Source organism: Dama dama, chromosome 17 (genome assembly GCF_033118175.1).
Source record: "Dama dama isolate Ldn47 chromosome 17, ASM3311817v1, whole genome shotgun sequence".
Lineage (NCBI taxonomy): Eukaryota > Metazoa > Chordata > Mammalia > Artiodactyla > Cervidae > Dama > Dama dama.
Genome location: NC_083697.1, coordinates 59961432 through 59983227, shown reverse-complemented (window position 1 = coordinate 59983227; position 21796 = coordinate 59961432). Strand labels below are relative to the sequence as shown.

The 21796-nt window shown below is 36.5% G+C and overlaps 1 protein-coding gene across 5 annotated transcripts in view; it reads left to right on the top strand.

The window, feature by feature from the left end:
• Positions 1 to 21796, top strand: part of ARAP2 (ArfGAP with RhoGAP domain, ankyrin repeat and PH domain 2) — a 200308-nt gene that overhangs the window by 35553 nt on the left and 142959 nt on the right. For all 5 annotated transcript variants that reach the window (XM_061164524.1, XM_061164525.1, XM_061164526.1 and 2 more), the window contains 4 exons: positions 3863 to 3921; positions 4982 to 5058; positions 5725 to 5816; positions 7542 to 7895. In XM_061164524.1, the coding sequence (XP_061020507.1) occupies positions 3863 to 3921; positions 4982 to 5058; positions 5725 to 5816; positions 7542 to 7895 (582 nt within the window). The remainder of the gene's footprint in view (positions 1 to 3862; positions 3922 to 4981; positions 5059 to 5724; positions 5817 to 7541; positions 7896 to 21796) is intronic.

Sequence of the window (21796 nt, the reverse complement as noted above, 5' to 3'; positions counted from 1 at the left end):
GAAATCTGCAGTTTCTAGGAAAATCAATGGGAGAATAATAGAGCAGAAAGGAAAGAGCATGGGCTTTGCACTCAGGATGGAATTCACCTTGAATGCTGGTTTTTGCCTTCTGTTGGCTATGCCGCTTGGGCCAGAGAATCTCCTTTCCTTATTGGTAGGATTAGGACACCAATTTCTACCTCATCAGTCTATTAAGGGGATGAAATATGAGATGTAGATACATAAACCCCTAACAAAATGCTTTGGGCATAATAGATATTAGAATATAAAATAGCTTGAGATAATTTATTTATAGATACATGAGAATATAAATGGATAATCACCAGTTTTAAAAACAGCTTGTTTTCTGTGTTGAGCTAATTTTCATCTTCAGATCAAATGAACTTGGTTGATAGATTTGGTAGTTGCTTGCAGGTGGATATTGAATTGCAAAATCAATACAAATCATTGCATACTTTTTTCTTTATAAAAATTAAGCCAACAAAATATGCTTTAAAATACCACTAATGGATGTACTTAAAAGAGTTCAAAATCTTTTTTTTTTAAAATTAATTTGCATTTTTTTCCCCCAGTAAGTTAAAGTTAAGTTTTTTATTAAGCATGATGGTTTTGAATAGGTCTCACAGAGCTACGCTGCCTGAATTTGAATCCCAGGTTAGCTACTTGAGAGCTGTGTGACTTTTGGAAAGTAACTGCTTTGCCAATTTTCTTCTTAAAAAGTGCAGATAATGGTAGCTCTTACTTCTTTGGGTGTTTGTGGCTAAATGCACACACATACACATTGTGAGTGTGTGTATTTATAAAATTTTGGGACCTGTGTCTGATATATAGTAAGTGCTCAATAAGAATTCGCAGTGTTTAAAAAAAAAAAAGAATTCGCAGTGTTTATTATTACCAGAGGTTGTCAAAGATGTAGAACATTTGACTGCTGCTCTGCTCAGGGGCTCAAATTATTAATATATGTTTGTGTCAGTGATATACAAAGTTGAGGAAATGATTATAGCCTTATCACAGCATCAAGAATGTGGAGATAATGAACAAATAAAGGATGAATTGTTTTGGAACACTTTGATATATGCCCTCTACTGTCACACACAGCTTCTATCCTGACTTTAAATAATGGTTATTACACTCCTACTTTAAAAAAATATTGTACCTCTTAAGTATATTCCAAACAATATGCTACAGTTTTGACTGTCTTATGGACTTAAAAATGCAATCATATAGTAACTCTTCTTACTAAGCTCATTTTGCTTCACTCTGAAACTTCTCTGTGTTGATACACACAGTTGCAGACTATTTTCATTGCTGTATAATAATTCATTGTATGGCTATATCCCATGATATCCATTCTTCTATTATATTTCATATGCTCAATATAGTCTAATATTTTACATATAAACAATGTACTTATATGTGTAAGTTTATAACTAACTTACATAATAAAATAGACCAATGCTAAATATATATGTTGATGAATTTTGACAAGTACGAATACCTATGTGAGCACTACCACAATAAGAGAACATTTCTATCACTCCTCAAAAATCACCTGTGCACATAGGTAGTGAATTATTCTATCACCTGCATTGGGCAACCGCTGATTTCACTGTAAATTAGTTTTTCCTGTTCTAGGGTTTCATACAAATGACGTCATATAGCAAGTAACGTTGTGTGTGATATCTTTTATTCAACCTGATGTTTTTGAGATGCATCCACGTGGCTGTATGTCAGTTTGTTGTGACTGTTGAATGTTTGTCTTTTCTGTGATTCTTCCACAGCTTCTTTTAACTTTTGCATGTTGACATACACTTGGGTGGTTTTTCTTGGGGCACATCCGACATGCATGTCTATTGAATATATGCCTAAGAGTAGAGTTGCTGTCGTAGGATATTGCTTATGTTCCATTCTGGAAGGTAATACAAAGTGGTTTTCGCCATTGAATGGTTATTATGCTCACTTCCTTTAACACCAGCAGTGTATGTGTATTCCTTTTGTCTCATACCCGCAACAGCATTTTGTTATTTAAAAAATTTTACCTGTATAGGTGGGTGGGTAGTGATATTTCATTGTGATTTTAATTTGTATTTTTCTGGTGACCAGTGAAATTGAGGATCTTTTAATGCATTTATTGGCAACTGGCCAGTTTCTGTCTTCTTTTATGTGGTGCCTTTTGAAGTCATTTACCCATTTTAGGCAAAGGGAGTGGTTTTGAATTGCTAGCCTTCTTTCACTCAGCATGATGATTCTCAGATTTATTCATATTATGTGTAGTATTAATCAATGTGAACATAACTAGTGAGTGCCCACGTCCTTATGTTACTTCTAGTCTTAGGGAAATGTTCAGTCTTTAATCACTGATTAAAATTCTTATTATTTTAATAAATGCCCTTTATTAGGTTGAGGAAGCTTGCTTTCTTCTTTCCAATTCCTAGTTTGCTGAGAGTTTTAGTGATGGATGGATGTTGAATTTGGCAGTTGGTTTTTCTGAATCTATTGCAATGAGAATGTGATTTTTCTCTTTTATCTTCTTAATTTGGTGAATTATATTCATTTTTCCCTGTTAAATCAGTTTTGCTTTCTGGGGATAAGTTTCACCTGGTCATAATATATTATCCTTTCTATGTATTGTTGGATTTGATTTGCTAATAGTTAATGATTTTTTTGCATGTTAAGTTCATGAGGAATATTTGTCTAACATTTATCTGTTGTTTTTTTTTTTGACTGGTTTTGTATCAGTAATACTGGCCTTACAGAGTGAATTAGGAAGTCATTCTTCCTTCTCTCTTTTCTGAAAACGTTTATGTAGACTTCATGTTATTCCTTCCTTAAATGTTTGGTGAAACTTACCAGTGAAATATTTGGGCCTGTAGCTTTTTGTGGGTAGGTGATTAATTGTTAAATTCAGTTTTCCTAATAGATCCAGGATATTAAGAATTTTTATTCTTGTGTCGTATTTGATCATTTGTGTCTCTAAGAATTTTTTCATGTCATCTAAGTTATTGAATTTATTGATAAAGTTTTTCTTAATAATCTGTAATTATCCCTCTTATGTTTGTAGAACTTGTAGTGATGTGTTCTCTTTCACTCCTGATACTGATAACTTGTCTCCCCTGTATGTCACTCGTATTCTCCTTCCCTGAGGTTTATCAATTTTACTGGCCTCTTCAAAGAACCAGCTTTTGGTTACAGTGATTTTTAAATTTTTGTCTATAGCCTATTTCATTACTGTGTATGTGTGTGCACATATATATATGCATATCTATCTATATATCTATATATATATATATATCTTTTCTTGTAGTTATTTGGGCATATATATATTTAAGAGAAGTTGAGGATGCTGTCCTGATTCTTATATTTAACTGGGAAAATAGAACTCTTTCATATGGTAGCAGGTATTATCCTATTTCCACAGTGTTTTCCTCTGTCATTGCTGTTATATTGTATTCTAATTAATTACCTGTAGTATCTCTTTCCCAAGGCTGTAAGATCTTTGAGAAAAGGTCTTACATATTTTCAATTATACTCTTGGAACTAGACAGATTTTTGATTCAGTATTGTGAAGCTAAGACAAAAATGTTATAAATACTTCAGCAAATATGTTCATTTACTTTTGTGAATTATAAAAAGTGAGAAGCAAATACATGTAAAATCCGTTAAAATCACTTTCTTTAAGGCTATTTAGAAAAGCGCATTTATGGAATTTGGCCATTGTATTTTATTAAAATCAAACTTATTTTTGAATATTGGTTTTTCTACCGAAGAGAATATATGTGCCTACAATTAATCCTTTAGTCAGGATAGTAGCATCTGGTTTACATACGTGTTTTAATGGCTCTATTTTTCCCTTTGTTTTAAGCTATTTTCGCGAGAGAAGAAATGTTGCTACCTCAACTGGAAAATCTGTGACACAGCAAAGTGAGTCTCCTATTTTAAAGTCTGTAAATTAGTTAGTACTCATTTGATAGTCTTGCATGTGTTAAAATCATGATCAAGAAGGCAGCCCACCTGTGGAATAGGGAGTCGTGGGAATAACCGTCTACCAGGGTTCATAGCACTCCAGACACTTGTAAAAGTGAATGAATGAAAAACAGTAATATACACGCAGACTCCTGGAAATTTGCACATATTAGTGTAAGATTTTTTTCTATAGTCTTCGTTTATCATTAACCACAGTTGAAGACATTTAACTAAGTTATGTGGTTTCTGAGTCTGAACTACAGGGTGTATTTATGGAAAGTAATTTTGCCATGGTAACAGGGAAGGGTGACATTCATAGCTCTGGTCAACCGCTCACTGACAGAGGCTTTTCTTTCTTCTTTTTGAAAATACTGCTTATGCAAGTTCAGGAACATTCTTCTCAATGCTAAGTTAGCAAGCACTTGGCTAGTGAGCCTTTAAAAGAGTTTGCAACAGCAGAAAATGCAAATGTTAAGAATTCTTTATTGTAGATCTGTGTAATTCAGGGATAGTGGAAATTCTCTTGAAATAATTTATTTCCAGGTATGCTAGCAGTTATGGTGTTAGAGGGATTATATTAAGTGGATTCTGGCATTTTGAATGCTATTAACAGCTAGCTGTCAGTGAACTTTAATGATCATTTGTTGAAAATTACAGTAGAGTTAACATTAACGTTCTGCCATTATTTAGGAATTAGCATTATAAATATACTGTGACAATTTCCATTGTATGGGGAAATGTGTTTAGTTATATTAATGTGGATCTTAGAGGTTAGCAAGGACGAATATGACACATCACACTTGTGATACGTCTTAGTTGTGAAGTGAGGGATGTATACAGAAAGAAAACCATAGTTAGAGTTGATTTGGAGATAAGAATTATGAGCATAATTTGGTTTCAGAAAAAAGCTGAAATTGTGATATTGTTATGAAATAATTAAATAACATGCTTTTGTAAAAAAAAAAAAAAATTCACATTATTCTCATCTTTCCATCTCATTCTGTCATTCCCCCAAAAGATACAAATGAGGAGAATTCATCTTCCATTTTACCTTATGGAGAGACCTTTCTTTTCCAGAGACTAGAAAATTCCAAGGTTAGTCCCATACATTTTAATTTTTTCCATATTCAGTTCTTTGCTTTTCTGCCTTTACATGCCTCTTCATTTTCCTTTAAGCTGTTTGAAGAATGTGTTATATGGAAGAAAAATTTCTAGTCAGTAAAATTCTGTTCAGTAGAATCATGGTAAATTGATATCTTAAAATATATATCACAAAAACACATTTTAGTTTGTTTTTAGGGATACAGATCAATGAGTTTTCAAAATTTACCACAAGCTACTTAAAAAAAAAAAAAAAAAAAAAACCCCATTAAAAAGAAAAGCAGACTGACAAAAGCCCTCGATTTTACTTTTCCTTATACCCAAATGTAGACTGACCTCTATTTCTTCTCCAGAACTTTTGCTCTTTTGGTATTTTATTTCTTGGTCAAGATTAAGTTGGAAGACAAAAAATAAGTGGGAAAGTAAATCAGTTTTTAGCATCTTATGTTCTTAGTTGAAAATAGGTACTAATGATTTAAATAAAATACTGAAAATGCATCAAAAGACTATGTTTACTTTTGTCTTGCTAATTAAGTTGTTTTTGTTGAATATTGAGCTAAACAGTAGATATTTGTTTAATAAAACTAAACGCACATGCTGTGGATCTTTGTAGAATATTGTGACCCTGAAAAAAATATATATATATATTCTTTTTTATAGAAGAGATCTATAAAGAATGAATTTTGGACCCAGGAAGAAACACTCAAAGGGGAAACAACTACTGAAAGAAACTCATTTTTTGTCAAATCAAGGTATGAGGGCATGATTGATAATGGTTAATTCTTTTGAATAGAATGTTATACACGATTCATTGTTCAACTCTTGTTCATATTAAATTTCTAAGAAAATATACGTTGGAAAGTTCAAATCCTTTCTTTTGATAACAGCACTCATTTTAATAATTTAGAGTCTGTAAATTGATTCTATAATCTGTAGCACATTATTTTTGTCTTTTTATAATTGAAACCATTCTCCCCTTTTCAAAGTGGCAAATATGTGGTAACTATGTTTGCACTTTAAAGACAGGAAGTTACCTCAATGTGAAGAAGAAAGGGGGGCAATGCCAAAAATGTCACTATGTGAGGTACAGAATTTTTACAGATGTAATGTAGAAGCTGAGCGGTGATAAACAGCTTGAAAGTTATCCAGTTATCTATATCATTATCCAGTTATTTGGATTAACATGAGGTTAAGCAGAGTATGTAAGGCACCAACTTAAGTTTTATTTTTCCTCTCAGTTTTATTAGCACTTGATATAGTGCATCGTTACCTGACATTTGTCTTCCAGTTTATCGTTTATTCTCAAAGGCTGACACTATTGAGGGTTTCCTTAAATTGGAATAAATAATTGAGTATCTTCATTAAACATTTGAACCTATTACGGCAGAATATGGAAGGAGCCAAGTTAATCCTTCTTGAAGGAAGCAGTGGTGGCTCAATGTTAAGAAATCCACCTGCCAAGGCAGGAGACACAGGAGGTGCAGCTTCGATCCCTGGGTCGGGAAGATCCCCTGGAGGAGGGCATGGCAGCCCACTCCAGTATTCTTGCCTGGAGAACCCCATGGATTCTCCCATGGACAGAGGGACCTGGTAGACTACAGTCCATAGGGTTACAAAGAGCTGGACATGATTGAAGTGACTGAGCCCTCAAACATGCACACAGGAAAGAAGTGGGTTTTAGAACTCCACGTCCAGAAGGATGTAATTTGACCCCTCAGTCTATCTGTTTCATTGATGAGCAAAAACTTCTTTGTACTGAGTTTTGTTATACATACATGGCTGAGCATGGCTGTTTTGTCATTCCTTAAATCTAGAGGAAAATAATCAGCAATTGTGATATTCCTGTAAATATTACACATTACACAGCTTTTACCTTCTGATATCCTGAACCTTTCTAATTTTTTATTAGCTACTTTCTAAGTCTAGTTTTTCCTCATCTAATTTTTTTCCTTAATCGTGCAAAATAATACTAAAGATTTCACTTTGTTTTATCACACGATGATGGAGCAGAGGGTCTTTGGAGTCCTTTTGTGGAGAGGCAGAGAAAGGATGACAAGTGGAAATGAGATCTCCAGAGCCTCTCTCCACGATGCTGTGGTTCATGATCTTGCCTGTTACGTGGCTGACCACATACTGGTGCTGGGGAAGATGTTTAAGTTGTGATGCAGAGAACATGGTAGTCTCCATCCTTAGTACTTAGACTCAACCCCCAAAATAAACAGATCAGATTAAATGATACATAAAAGAAAAAAGACACTACTTGTAGTATATGAATACATATTCAAATATGTCTTAAGATAATGGGAGAGTTCTATTTTTCTCAAAAAGTTTTAAAAATTATCCAGATGCATTAATTGAACTCAGATTTTCTTGGCCTTAAATTTCTGTAGTTGGTTGTTTATAAATAGAAAATGTCATCGATGGCTTAAGTCCCATATAGTACTAGGAAGTATTAACACCATTCTTTTTTCATTTAGCATATATGATAACAGGACGGAAAATATAAGTGAAGACAAAGTAGAAGATATTTGGATACCTCGAGAAGATAAAAGCAATCTTCCTATAGACTCTGCTTCAGAATCAGAGTATTCAACAGTAGAAGAATGCTTTCAGAGTTTAAGAAGAAAAAATTCAAAGCCATCTAAATCAAGGACTCAAAAGGCAGTGAATTTGGACCCTGTTAATAGGCACAGTTATCCACTAAGCTCAACAAGTGGAAATGCTGACTCACCAGTTATTTCCTCAAATGTAATATCTCCCTATGCCTGTTTTTATGGATCATCTACAAGGAAGGTTAAATCCGGATGGCTTGACAAACTCTGTCCCCAAGGGTATGTGTTCTTTCTTTTTTTCCTTAAGTGGCTTATTTAAGAAAAAATTCAAGTGTATCCATTTCTAAAGCTGCTAGGTTGCTGTAGCTCCTCCCCACCACACCCGTATGCATACAGAGACAGTTTTGAGAGACTTTTGATAGCATTTTTGCAAATGCTGTTTTTTTAGATATATGAGGGGCATGTGCACTGTATGGAATTCTGGGCTAAAAGGTTCTGAAAGCAAATTAAAACTAGATGATTAAACATCTAGATCCTTAATGTTAGTTTCTAACTTTGCACCAAAATGCGCTATCCTGTGCTTCAATTTGTAGCAAAGAAAAACAACACAGATTGAGTTAGTATTACTCGGCCCACACTGTTTGGCTTTCGCTCATATTATAACAGTGTTCTGTTTGGGAATACAAGGCTTATTGTAGTTAGGGAAAAGTAGGTCATTGTTAGATTTTAGGCTTCACTGTTATAGATATATTGTTTTGAGTTTTGAATGTTGCACAAAAGGTCAGAGTCCCTTGAATATTATACTTTTAAAACAGATTTATCATTTCAGATATTGACAAAGAAACTTCTGTCCTTAAGCATTTTACAGTACTGAGAAATCTTTGGGGAGGGATTATGTTTAATTAGAATTGTTTTCTGAATTGTGAGTGTCCTTTTTAAATATTTACTGGAAATGTTTCTCATGAATTATTAAATTATTTTGTGATTAAGAAGAGGTGGCAAAAATACACAGAAGAACTGTACAAAAAAGATCTTCACAACTCAGATAATCACGATGGTGTGATCACTCACCTAGAGCCAGACATCCTGGAATGTTAAGTCAAGTGGGCCTTAGAAAGCATCACTACGAACAAAGCTAGAGGAGGTGATGGAATTCCAGTTGAGCTATTTCAAATCCTGAAAGATGGTGCTGTGAAAGTGCTGCACCCAATATGCCAGCAAATTTGGAAAACTCAGCAGTGACCACAGGACTGGAAAAGGTCAGTTTTCATTCCTATCCCAAAGAAAGGCAATGCCAAAGAATGCTCAAACTACCGCACAATTGCACTCATCTCACATGCTAGTAAAGTAATGTTCAAAATTCTCCAAGCCAGGCTTCAGTAATATGTGAACCGTGAACTTCCAGATATTCAAGCTGATTTTAGAAAAGGCAGGGGAACCAGAGATCACATTGCCAACATCCGATGGATCATTGAAAAAGCAAGAGAGTTCCAGAAAAACATCTATTTCTGCTTTATTGACCATGCCAAAGCCTTTGACTGTGTGGATCACAATAAACTGTGGAAAATTCTGAAAGAGATGGGCATACCAGACCACCTGACCTGCCTCTTGAGAAACCTGTATGCAGGTCAGGAAGCAACAGTTAGAACTGGACATGGAACAACAGACTGGTTCCAAATACGAAAAGGAGGACGTCAAGGCTGTATATTATCACCCTACTTATTTAACTTATATGCAGAGTACATCATGAGAAACGCTGGGCTGGATGAAGCACAAGCTGAATCAAGATTGCTCAATAATCTCAGATATGCAGATGACACCACCGTTATGGCAGAAAGTGAAGAAGAACTCAAGAGCCTCTTGATGAAAGTGAAAGAGGAGAGTGAAAAAGTTGGCTTAAAGCTCAATGTTCAGAAAACTAAGATCATGGCATCTGGTCCCATCACCTCATGGGAAGTAGATGGGGAGACAGTGGAAACAGTGGCAGACTTTATTTTTCTGGGCTCCAAAATCACTGCAGATGGTGATTGCAGCCATGAAATTAAAAGACGCTTACTCCTTGGAAGGAAAGTTATGACCAGCCTAGACAGCATATTAAAAAGCAGAGACATGACTTTGCCAACAAAGGTCCGTCTACTCAAGGCTATGGTTTTTCCAGTGGTCATGTATGGATGTAAGAGTTGGACTGTGAAGAAAGCTGAGCACTGAAGAATTGATGCTTTTGAACTGTGGTGTTGGAGAAGACTCTTGAGAGTCCCTTGGACTGCAGGGAGATCCAACCAGTCCATCCTAAAAGAGATCAGTCCTGGGTGTTCATTGAAAGGAGTGATGTTGAAGCTGAAACTCCACTACTTTGGCCACCTGATGTGAAGAGCTGACTCATTGGAAAAGACCCTGATGCTGGGAAAGATTGAGGGCAGGAGGAGAAGGGGATGACAGAGGATGAGATGGTTGGATGGCATCACCGACTCAATGCACATGAGTTTGGGTAAACTTTAGGAGTTGGTGATGGACAGGGAGACCTGTTGTGCTGCGGTTCATGGGGTTGCAAGGAGTCGGACACGAATGAGCGATTGAACTGAACTGAAGTCTCTCCTGTTTAAGTTGATGTCGTATGCGTCCTTATGTTGTGCTGGTTTTCTCTACTCTTCCCTTGAAAAGATGCATCATTTCTAGAAAGCATTGTTTTCACCTAAAATAAATTTTATTAGCAAAAAAATTCCCAGAAGAATTAGTTGACTAATGGGAGAAGGAATAATATTTCTTAAGAAAGAAAAAAAAAAAATGGTGAGGTCTTTTGTGGTTAGCAGTGATATAGTTAATATTTCAGCAAAACCAGATATAGACCAAACTGAAGCAGAGTACTTCTTAGTATCAGGTATTTTTGTCTCCTTTCTGGTTCCACTAGGGTGACAAAATAGTCAAATGTGTCTGTTTTCATCAATCATCGATATTATTGGTAAATGCATAGTCAGATTGCAAAGGTATGAGTCATTCCTCAAATATACGCCGTGGTGGCATTGAAGCAGTGAGCTGGAATAGTCTCCGATCTCTCATTTCTGTAGAACTTAAATGATTAGGGAGATCCCAGCCCTCTCTAAGCATCACTGGAAGATTTAACAAAGTCTTACAGAGCCCCCAGCAGCTGTGGTTTCCTGTGTGATCTCTGATGGCACCTTGCTCTTGACAGGGCTAGTATGTTTATGCTCCAGGCACCTGAGAAAGCTTCACCATTACTGGTCACCTCTGGGACAGTTAGAGCGTTATGTCTCTCTTTATCAGAACTCGGACTTTCATCCTTTCTATTCTGAACCAGCCTAAGGTTAGAGGCTGTAATTTTTTGAGATTTTTGTTTTTCCATTTTAGGGGAAAATAATTGAGTTTTCTGACTTTAGAGTCTTTTCCCAGTATACCAGGATGCAGCTAGGAAAGTAAGCAAAGGAGCTTGTTCTATCACAGAGAAATTTGAAAGCTCTTTTCTATGATTATATTACGAAAACGTAAGAGAAATACGTGTAATTGGCCAAGAAGCCTGCGTTTATTAGACCACGAGTAGAATGTCCATTTTTCCTTTTTCTAATTAGAGTCTGTAGGCTGTGGAAAGAGCGTTTGATGCTCGTTACTTAGACAAAATGATGCCTATCCATTGCTTACACAGAGGCTGCTGAGCTTTATCTCATGGCCACGCATCTCTTTGGTGTAGGTGGCAGTGATTTTGATGGTGTTCTAAATTCTGTAGAGAAAGTATTAGCAACCTTTTTCTGTAAAAGCTCAGATAATACGTACTTTCATCTTTATAGCCATACGATGTTTGGGAGCTCAGTAACTCAGCCACTGGAGCGTGGAAGCAGCCAGAGCAAAGGTGTAAACTGATGAATGAGGCTGTGTTTCAATGAAACTTTATTTACAAACACATCTAATGGGCCATGCTTGGCTTGTGGGACATAAGAGCGTAAAACTGATTCAGTGGTGTGGCTGAAAGCTCATACCAGCTTCCTCCATCTCCCTTGGGCCCCCTGTTGAAAATTATAACCTAGATTACAGAAGGGGAAAGCTGCTTTATTATTCTATCAAGTCTAGATCTAATCAGAAGCAGAATCCCTCTTTGAGGGCCTTTGCACTTGTTCTTCTTTCATCCCTGTGTGCTTACAGCCAGAGAGCAACATGGCTTATACCTTACCTTCCTCAAGGCCTTGCTCTAAAGTCTCCTTTGCATTGAGGCCCTGACACTAAAGTTAATATTATCACTTCCCCCTCTCCCACCACCCCATCGCTCCCTTAACTGTTATGTTTCTCTCATCGCTCAGACACTAGGTGATTTATTTAAAGCATAGGTGCTCCATGGGGATGGTCATCTCTACTGGGTTCTGTTTACTGCAGTATCCTCAGCATCTGGAGGGTTGCCTGGCAGTGGTAGATAACTCAGTGTTTGTTGTTGAATGAATTAGTAAAAAACCTAGTGTTAGACATCATTTCTTTTCAGTTTTCCTAAAACATTCATTTTTTTAAATTTATAGTAATGTAATAAAAACTAAACTCCAAACACTGTAATGATTGGAGATCTGCCTGTTCTATGGACTCTCAGTGCGCTTACTGAAATTCTGTTTACTCCCTTAAGACAAGTACAAGTGTTGTAAGGACACAGTTTAAAGCAAATAATAGCCATACTCAGTTATCCTTCTCCAAGTAATGTTTGAAACTGTCCTCAGTCATGAGTGACATTAAACAAAGTAGTCAAATTCATAATCTGGGTTTATTTCACGTGATCGAGTGTTTGCTTTGAAATGGAAATGCCAGTTCTGAATCAATACACAGTATGTGAAAACTGCCCAATATTTAGTAAGAAAATAATTGTGTAACACCATGCAACCAGAGAAATATGGAAACACTTCCAGCTGAGCTTAAAGTACGAAAATTTATTTAAGTTTTTGAGTGAACTAATTATAATATAGATTTATATTATTGGTTTTAAAAAATAAATGAAAAAAAAAAAAAACTTAGTAAAATGTTGAACTTGGGCCTGTTATTAGTGTTTCAAACAGGTCAAGCAAATGAAAAACTTAATAGTCTCGTGTTTAAAAAAAAAAAACTACTGGTTTTGAGGATAAAATACCAAGTCTCTTTCCTTCCTCTTTCCTATTTGTAACTCATAAGCTCAAGCTTTTCGGTAAGTCTGAGTAGATGCAAATATGGAAGACTGGGTAGAATTTATTATAAAATTTCCTGAATATAGAACTCAGAGAAAGAGTCCTGTGAATTGCTATAAAGAAAAGAGAACCATGGTTGAATGTGCTTTTGGGAGAAGCACAATTGAAATATCTAAGAATATCTGCAATTAGAAAACCCTTTTGACTTCTTAACCTGCTGTTTCCTAAGGATGTTTATGTGTTCAGTATTCGGGATAATGCACCAAGCATATTTATGAAAAAATGCAATGTATCTCAAGGAATTTACATTTTATTTGCCAAGATGTTTAAGAATTTTGTTTTCCTGTTGTTGGTGTTCAGTCACTAAGTCGTGTCTGACTCTTTGCGACTCCATGATCTTCAGCACACCAGGCTTAATTCTTCTTTAAAAAATTATTAATTTTTTGACTATAGAGAAGCATTGTGTAGAAATATGAGTCTGGGGCAGCAGGAGCTGAAAATTTCAGGCTAATCCAGCAATGTGTGAATATAATACACAAGTTATGGAAGAATACAATGAGCAAAATGTGTTCCTTGTCTTTTTTGTGTCTTCCTCTTAAGGCAGAAAAAAATACAAAGAAAGATAAACTCAAAAGACAAAGTATAACAGTTGGTACAGAAAGGTCCACAGAGTACAGAATCATGAGGTTACGGAGGGGCTAAGAAAACATTTCTCCAAAGATCATCTCGGGAGGAGGAATACCGGCTCAATGACCTTTGGAAAATGGATACCATTTTAAGTGGCATTTTTAGCTGAAGTACTTTACAGGCTAGAGGGAGTGACAAGGCACGGATATAGGTGATATCTGGATGTCCTGAAGTCTATGAGATAAATAGAGGGATTAGTTGAAGTTATTTTATGGAAGAAACAAATTAGGCTCTAGGATCAGGAGGGAAAATCAGGCAGAGAGTTACATGTCCAGGTTGAACACAGAACTAGGGAAAGTGAAAAAGCCAGAGGTCAGATTTCAAAAAAGGGGCAAATCCCAAGCAATGGTTGAGGCACCACTTAGAAGCCAGTAACCCAGGACTTGGAGGATATTGGAGCTAATACTGTAGTTTCCTTTGTCAGTGCTGACTTCCCAGACAGTGCCCAGAGTCTCCAAGGCGCTTCTGTGGAGTGACTCTCTACCTGCCCCGTAGTGGATGAGGACCTCCAGCCTCCCCAGACTGCTGTCCTGGAGTCAGCCTTTCAGTGAAAAGCAGATGTAATAGAAAATTGACAAGTCTCTGACCAGAGTGAAAGTGAAAGTCATTCAGTTGTGTTCGACTCTTTGTGACCCCATGGACTACATGTAGTCCATGGAATTCTCCAGGCCAGAATACTGGAGTGGGTAGCCTTTCCCTTCTTCAGGGGGTCTTCCCAACCCAGGGATCGAACACAGGTCTCCCGCATTGCAGGTAGATTCTGTACCAGCTGAGCCACAACGGAAGCCCAAGAATTCTGGCATGGGTAGCCTATCCCTTCTCCAGTGGATCTTCCTGAATCAAACTGGGGTCTCCTGCATTGCAGGTAGATTCTTTACCAGCTGAGTTATCAGGGAAACCCAGACCTTTTGAACTTGAAGTTGAATCTTAAATCTCTGACAAAAAGTATTTTTTTTACACTGGAAACTAGTTGGCCATTTCTCAAACCACGCATCACTTGTGAAGAATGTGCCAAGCCAATAAAGTTTCCCAATTCTATGTGTAGTTTGAGGAGAAAATTTTTAGTTTTAGTGTTTATTAAAATAGCATAACTATTTTCTTTGAGTCAGTCTAGCTAGCAAAGTGAATGAGAATGTTGGAATCAGACAGAAATTAGAATTGTCAGGCTGTTGCTCCTTTCCTGTGTGACTCAGTTTTTCAGAACCTCTGTATCCCACACATAAAAATGTAAGGTCGATTGCATTTCCACAAATCTTCTGATTCTCAACCACCTGCCCTTTCTTTATAGTCACCTCCAGAGTCACTTGTGTGTGTATCTCCTGAGACTCTGAAATTTTGTGAGTAAACTCATTTTCCCTTCAATTTGCTCTGTTGCAGGCTTAGCAGTCAGCTCTCTGAAACCTCCTGAGTTGGTTCCATCCCCTCTTTTGCTTTCCTGATGGCCTGACACTGTTCTTTACATTTCTGTTCAATGTTAGTTTGTAGGTATTTATTTTTATTTGTTTTTTTCATCCTTTGAGATTTTAGGAGAAGTAGAGATAAATGCAAACTTTTAAGTGATCATCTTAACTAGAAGCTGTTGAGTTGTTTTATTTATTCATTTTTACAGAGTATGACTCCATAAAATAGAGAGGTCTGAGTCTTTTAGCATAGTTTTACATATACCGTGTCATGTAAGAACAAAACTGTTTGTAAATATTATCAAAATTGTGAGTCATACGTTGAAATTCATCCTTTATCGTTGACTTCTACAACTCCTTTTGGCACTTGAGATTTTATGTTAAAATTTGTTTTTTCCTCATTTAAAGCAGAGACAGAAGCTGGGATTTCAGAAAAAAAATTTTTTTTTTTTGCCTCAACTCATTTTGGTTCATATTAGCTTGGAAACAATCATTTTGGTTTGCTTAAAAGTGAAGAAATGCACTCTAGCAATACACTCTAGAATAGAAAAGTGCTGATATTTTATAGAAATATAATTCCTTGCATGTGTATCTATAAAATACCTTATACTAATACTGCAGGATTTAAAAGCTTCATACTTAAGAGCTATGAGATTAAGTGATTAGCTAAATTAAAAAAGAACGGTTAAATAAAAATCTGGATTTTTGGAAATTGTACCAAAAATGTTGAGTCTAGTTAGGGTTAGAGCAGAAAATAAGATAAAATATGCATAGACTTCTTCAGCATTATGTAAATAAGGCAGGTGAATCTGAAACAGCATATTTATGATATCTTAGATGTTTTTTAAATAATTGAGAAGTATGTGATGATTAATAAAAGTCATAAATTTTGACTTAGTTACTTTTCAGTTGTGTGATATTTAAAGATGACAGTTTGGTAGCCTCTACTAAGACCCTGATGCTGGGAGGGATTGGGAGCAGGAGGAGAAGGGGACAACAGAGGATGAAATGGCTGGATGGCATCACCAACTCGATGGGCATGAGTTTGAGTAAACTCCGGGAGTTGGTGATGGACAGGGGGGCCTGGCGTGCTGCGATTCATGGGGTCGCAAAGAGTCGGACACGACTGAGCGACTGAACTGAACCACTTTAATGTCATTGGTTAGCATACTGATCCAATTTTTAAAGAGTTAAAAGATATATTAAAAAATAAAAACCTTACTGGCACTTTCGATCGAAATTAAATAGGAGTGCCTTCATGTAAGTACTTCGTAGAGACGTAATTGTTTGTATATACATGGTTGTTTAAAAAGAACTTTTAAAATACACCGTTTTTGAGATAATAAAGGCCAACACCAGGTGGCGAGACTGTATTTCAGATACACCATCTGCCCGACCAGCACTCAAGGGAGGAGCTTGTAGAGATCAGTAACACTGCAGCTGCCTCATACATTATTGTAAGAAAACTTCTCAAAGCAATGTTTCCCTTTAGGATCCTAACTACAAAATAGTATAAAACCTAGGCTAATATTTTTCTTATCTGCTTTTAACCTTTTTTCCTGAAGGAATTCTGAAGTACTTGGCAGAATTGAACTCACATCTCAAATGGGTGGAGGTCAAATGTTAACCGCGACTTGAAGGAATATGCAAGATGCTTTGCTGTGAAAATGTACCAGCATCTGTTTTGTGTAGTTGTTAAGAGCACAGACTTAGGGACCAGACTGCCTGAATTTTCTTCATAGAAATGATCTTTATTAATCATGTGACTTGGGCAAATTATTCAACCTTCCAGTCCCTCAGCGCCTTCATCTGTAAAATGGGAATATTTTTGCCTCCCATGGTTGTTTGGAGGATTAAATGAATCAATATTTATGTATAGCTTGCTGCAGTGTCTAGAACAAAGCACTATATAAATGTTTGCTATTTTTATTATGAAGATTATTGTGCCAAATAAGTTCTCTCTTGACTGAGGTTTTAAAATCTGTGTGTAATAATTTATCAGTATTTCAGATCTAATTTGTGTCATGTGATGGTAGGAACACAGACTAGAGTGACATTGTTTTTATATCTTGTCTTTTTTTCAACTTTTACTAAATAAATTGTTAATTGAAATTTAAGGGGAAGGCATAAGTTATGTTAGAGAAAGCTTTTAAAGTACTTTAGCAACCTCAAATTGTCTGTAATAGATTAATTTTACATACGTACCCTGGAATTAGTTGCTGGGTATTGAGTAGACTTTTATAAATGTATGAGAAAAATACTTAATTCTTACACAGAAAAGATAATTCTTAAAAATCAACTAGTCATAACTTTTTTAAAATTTAAAATTGTATTGACATTTAGAAACATAGTGCATCTTAAGCTCTCCCTTTTATGCAGTTGAAATTTTGATTAAATTTCAGAGTTTGCCTGTTCAAATCCAAGTGTCCATTTGGCAGAAAGGGGACTTATATTGTGAGATAGTATCTAAGTACAAGTTCTTATCTTTAACCAATTGGTAGAATTTAGTATTGAAGTTCACATGCAGAAAATAGCTAATTTAATATTGACACATTTAATGAATAAAATAGATTATATGTGTAATTTTAGAAACATATTTATTAATTTGCATCTTTAAATAGGAAGATACAAAATGCACATATCTTAAAGAATATATTTTAAAAAGATGTAACTGTGAAATGTATTTTAAAATTACATGGAAATACTGATGAATTACAAAGTTTTTCTCATAAGAATCTGATCTTTAATATTTGAAAAGAACAAAAAAGGAAATTAAGGGTAAAGTGGTTAGTAATTTATTTTCTCTATCCATAAAATGAGAATTTGAGGAAGCATCTTACAATGAGAAGTACATTTATTTGTTATATGCACTAGATATTGAGCATATTTTATATGCTAGAAACTGTGGTAGTCGCTGGTTTTACATTGATTAAAAAGACATGGTTTCTGAGCTCAAGAATCTCAGTATCTGTTGAATAGTACGGGAGATGGAGGACACAAAGCAAATATATAATTGAAAATTCTGCTAAGTGTCATTAAGTAAAGAAATGAAGCAGGATACCAAAGGAACCTGAAGGATTTGTGTTACTTAATGGTGGCCACTTAGGCGAATGACTTTTGAGCTGAGATCTCAAGGACAAGCCAGCCGTGTGAGGAGCAGCCAGCATTTTCCTGGCATATGGGAAGGCCGCAAGGCAAAAAAGAATCTAGAGAGAGGGGGCAGTATGGTTGGGGGACAGTGTCCACAGAATAGGTCCCCACAGATTTGATGCCTGGCTGGATGAGTGAATGATAGCAGAAGTAATGTTTTAATGGTAGGATTGCAAAGTGGCTCTCTTCAGGTACAGAACAGTTGATTTTTCAGCTGCCACACTCTCATTCCATTTCATTGTGGGCTGGGATTTTGTCTTATTTATCTGATCTTCCATAGATTATTAGACTTAACCTTTAAAATATAAGAGACTTATACTGTGTGGTACAGAAGCAATTAGAAACAAAGGACTAGAGACATATCTAATCCTTTAGATACACATCTCACAGCATCTTAAAAACATAGTGCTAAGTGAAAAAAAAAAGTGAGAAACAGTGAGATCTATAGCACCATGCCGTTTATGTAGATTAAAAATACATGTCTTGTGAACTTACGGCTAGTGGGAGAAGGCGTAGTTAGGGAGTTTGAAATGGACTTACACGCACTGCTGTGTTTGAAAGGGATAACCAACGAGGACCGTGTGTGCGGCACATGGAACTCTGCTGAATGTTACGTGGTGGCCTGGATGGGAGGGGAGTTTGGGAGAGAACAGTTACATGTATGTATATGGCTGAGTCCCTTTGCAAAACTACCATAACATTGTTAATCAGCTATACCCCGATAGAAGATAAAAGGGTAAACAAAAATATTGGATTATAGTGGCTGAACACAGCAGTAGTCACCTGGTAGTTGAGAAAGTCAAAATGGTTGGAGCATCTTAGGAGTTGAGTCTCTCCGAGGCCGAGGTTTCGGTTGACTTTCTTCAGAGACTTTCCTCAGAAAGCCGAGTATTAAGTGTGTTCTTTGTAGTCAGTGCCTAGGAGGAGAAATGTAGCTCGGCCTGTGGTAGCATCTCTGATCTCTGAGCTGTCTGCCCTCCCTCTTCCCCCACTCATTTTCCTGGATGATGCCTCAGACCTCAAACTGTCCAGATGCGAATGGAATTCTAAGAAAACTTAAAGTCCAAGTGACTGCAGCTAAACAATCTTAAGTAAGACAGGTTAAAGTAGGTTCTAAACTTCTTTTTTATTTATTTATTTATTTTCATTTATTTATATTAGTTGGAGGCTAATTACTTTACAATATTGTAGTGGTCTTTGCCATACACTGAGATGAATCAGCCATGGATTTACATGTGTTCCCCTTCCTGATCCCCCCTCCCACCTCCCTCCCATCCCGATCCCTCTGGGTCTTCCCAGTGCACCAGGCCCGAGCACTTGTCTCATGCATCCAACCTGGACTGGCGATCTATTTCATGCTTGATAATATACATGTTTCAATGCTATTCTCTGAGATCATCCCCACCTCACCTTCTCCCCCAGAGTCCAAAAGTCTGTTCTGTACATCTGTGTCTCTTTTTCTGTCTTGTGTATAGGGTTATCGTTACCATCTTTCTAAATTCCATATATGTGTGTTAGTATATTGTATTGGTGTTCTTCTTTCTGACTTACTTACTTACTAATGGGCTCCAGTTTCATCCACCTCATTAGAACTGATTCAAATGTATTCTTTTTAATGGCTGAGTAATAGTCCATGGTGTATATGTACCACAGCTTTCTTATCCATTCGTCTGCTGATGGGCATCTAGGTTGCTTCCATGTCCTGACTATTATAAACAGTGCTGCAATGAACACTGGGGTACATGTGTCTCTTTCAGATCTGGTTTCCTCGGTGTGTATGCCCAGGAGTGGGATTGCTGGGTCATATGGCAGTTCTATTTCCAGTTTTTTAAGGAATCTCCACACTGTTCTCCGTAGCGGCTGTACTAGTTTGCATTCCCACCAACAGTGTAAGAGGGTTCCCTTTTCTCCACACCCTCTCCAGCATTTATTGCTTGTAGACTTTTGGATAGCAGCCATTCTGACTGGCGTGAAATAGTACCTCATTGTGGTTTTGATTTGCATTTCCCTGATAATGAGTGATGTTGAGCATCTTTTCATGTGTTTGTTAGCCATCTGTATGTCTTCTTTGGAGAAATGTCTGTTTAGTTCTTTGGCCCATTTTTTGATTGGGTCATTTATTTTTCTCGATTTGATCTAAACTTCTTTTTACTCTGTGCTTTGGCAGGTTTTGAAACTCTGAATCTAACTCTGCGGTTTCAGACATTTTCCTGCCTTCTGCCAGCCTTTCTTTAAAAATACACAGATTATTTGAGTGCTGGTCAGTTGAGGTTTTTACTTGTCATCTTGCTGTTTTGCTAAGGGGACATTTGCTTAATTATGTCGCTCTTTTATTCAACAGGTTCTTTTTTAGCGCCATATTTGTCTCTGTGTGTGTTGCTGATCGTATAGTAGAGAATGAAATATCTTTGGACTTTGTCCTTGTAGAGCATAAGGACATTAAGCAACTCAACAAACATAACCACAGACTGTGTTAAGTGGTATGAGGAAAGGAGAAGGTGCTTTCAGAGAATAACTTTGTGATTTGCTTTGGATTGATTGGTCAGGGTAGGAATGTCTGTGTAGGTGGTTAAGTGGAACTCTGAAAGATAAGAAGTAGTTAGCCAAGGAATTAGAGGGGTAATGGAAGGTCCTACGGCCTTTATCTCCTACAGGTGCTGATTATTTTTATTCTAAAATGGGAGATTATATGCACTACTGAGCTCTAGTTTACTACTATTCAGCATGTAAGGTAGGCAGACGCCTGGCACAAAATCTTGATTTCTTGAATTAGTGTTGAGATTGTGTGGGAGGGAGGATGTCTAGTTACCTGCCTTTAAGTGTGACAGATCAACATGAAATGAGCTAAGTGATTTTACTCAACGTATAATTATTGTGTATTTGCTTAGTATTTCTTTACCTTGTAACTCTTCATGCTGGCAATTTGAAGAACCCTTGGGTCTGTGAAGAAAGTAAAAACCAACACTGTTGGATGTTGTAAGGTTCAGAGAACACGTGATGGACCAAGAGAAGTTAAGAAGAAGCAGAAGTTTGAGGGAATAAGCTGGAAAGAACAAGGTAGTTGGTTGTGGTTATATAATTTTAAGGTCTTGTCATAGTCTTACTACTTCATGATTAACTGAGTGCTTATATGTGACAATGTGGTCCACACCAGTGGATTTTGAAACTTTTCTCAGATCAATTTGCTCTAATTTTATCTAAGGAGAATAATTTGGCTAGTGATCAACGTGGGCGGCTTGCTGTATTTCATTAGAGTAACAAGTGTGTGGGCTTAGGAAGTAGCCCGGAAGACAAGTTCTCCACACTTTGTGAAGTGCTTTTTCTGTCTTTAGGTCTTCTGAAAACCACAGAAAGTTATACAATTTCCTTAACTTCAATGTGTTAGAAAACTGCAAAAGGAAAAGGTAGACCTGGTTATCCACTTAGTTTAGAGATGACTTTTAAAATAGGAAGTTCGTTTTTGTGTATTATCTGTGATAAAGGCCAAAGGTATCTCGATTGTGTCAGTTCACGCTGAGTCATGTAGAGAATAGACAGTCAGAACCTTCCGGACTGGCTGGTGAAAGGGACTGGAAAACAAAAACAAGCCCAAGTAGAAGTGGGTCTTCAGTTTTCCCTTATATAGTCAGGATGATTTTTTTTTTCTCCTTGCTGCCTAAATAGAGAACATATGATGACATTATTTTGCTTTGCTTCTGAAGTCAACAACCATTTTAAACTGCATTTGCCTTTCATGATTCTTTTTCTCAAAATGTTAATGTTTCAGCAAATTTTGTCTGATTGCAAATGATTCTCT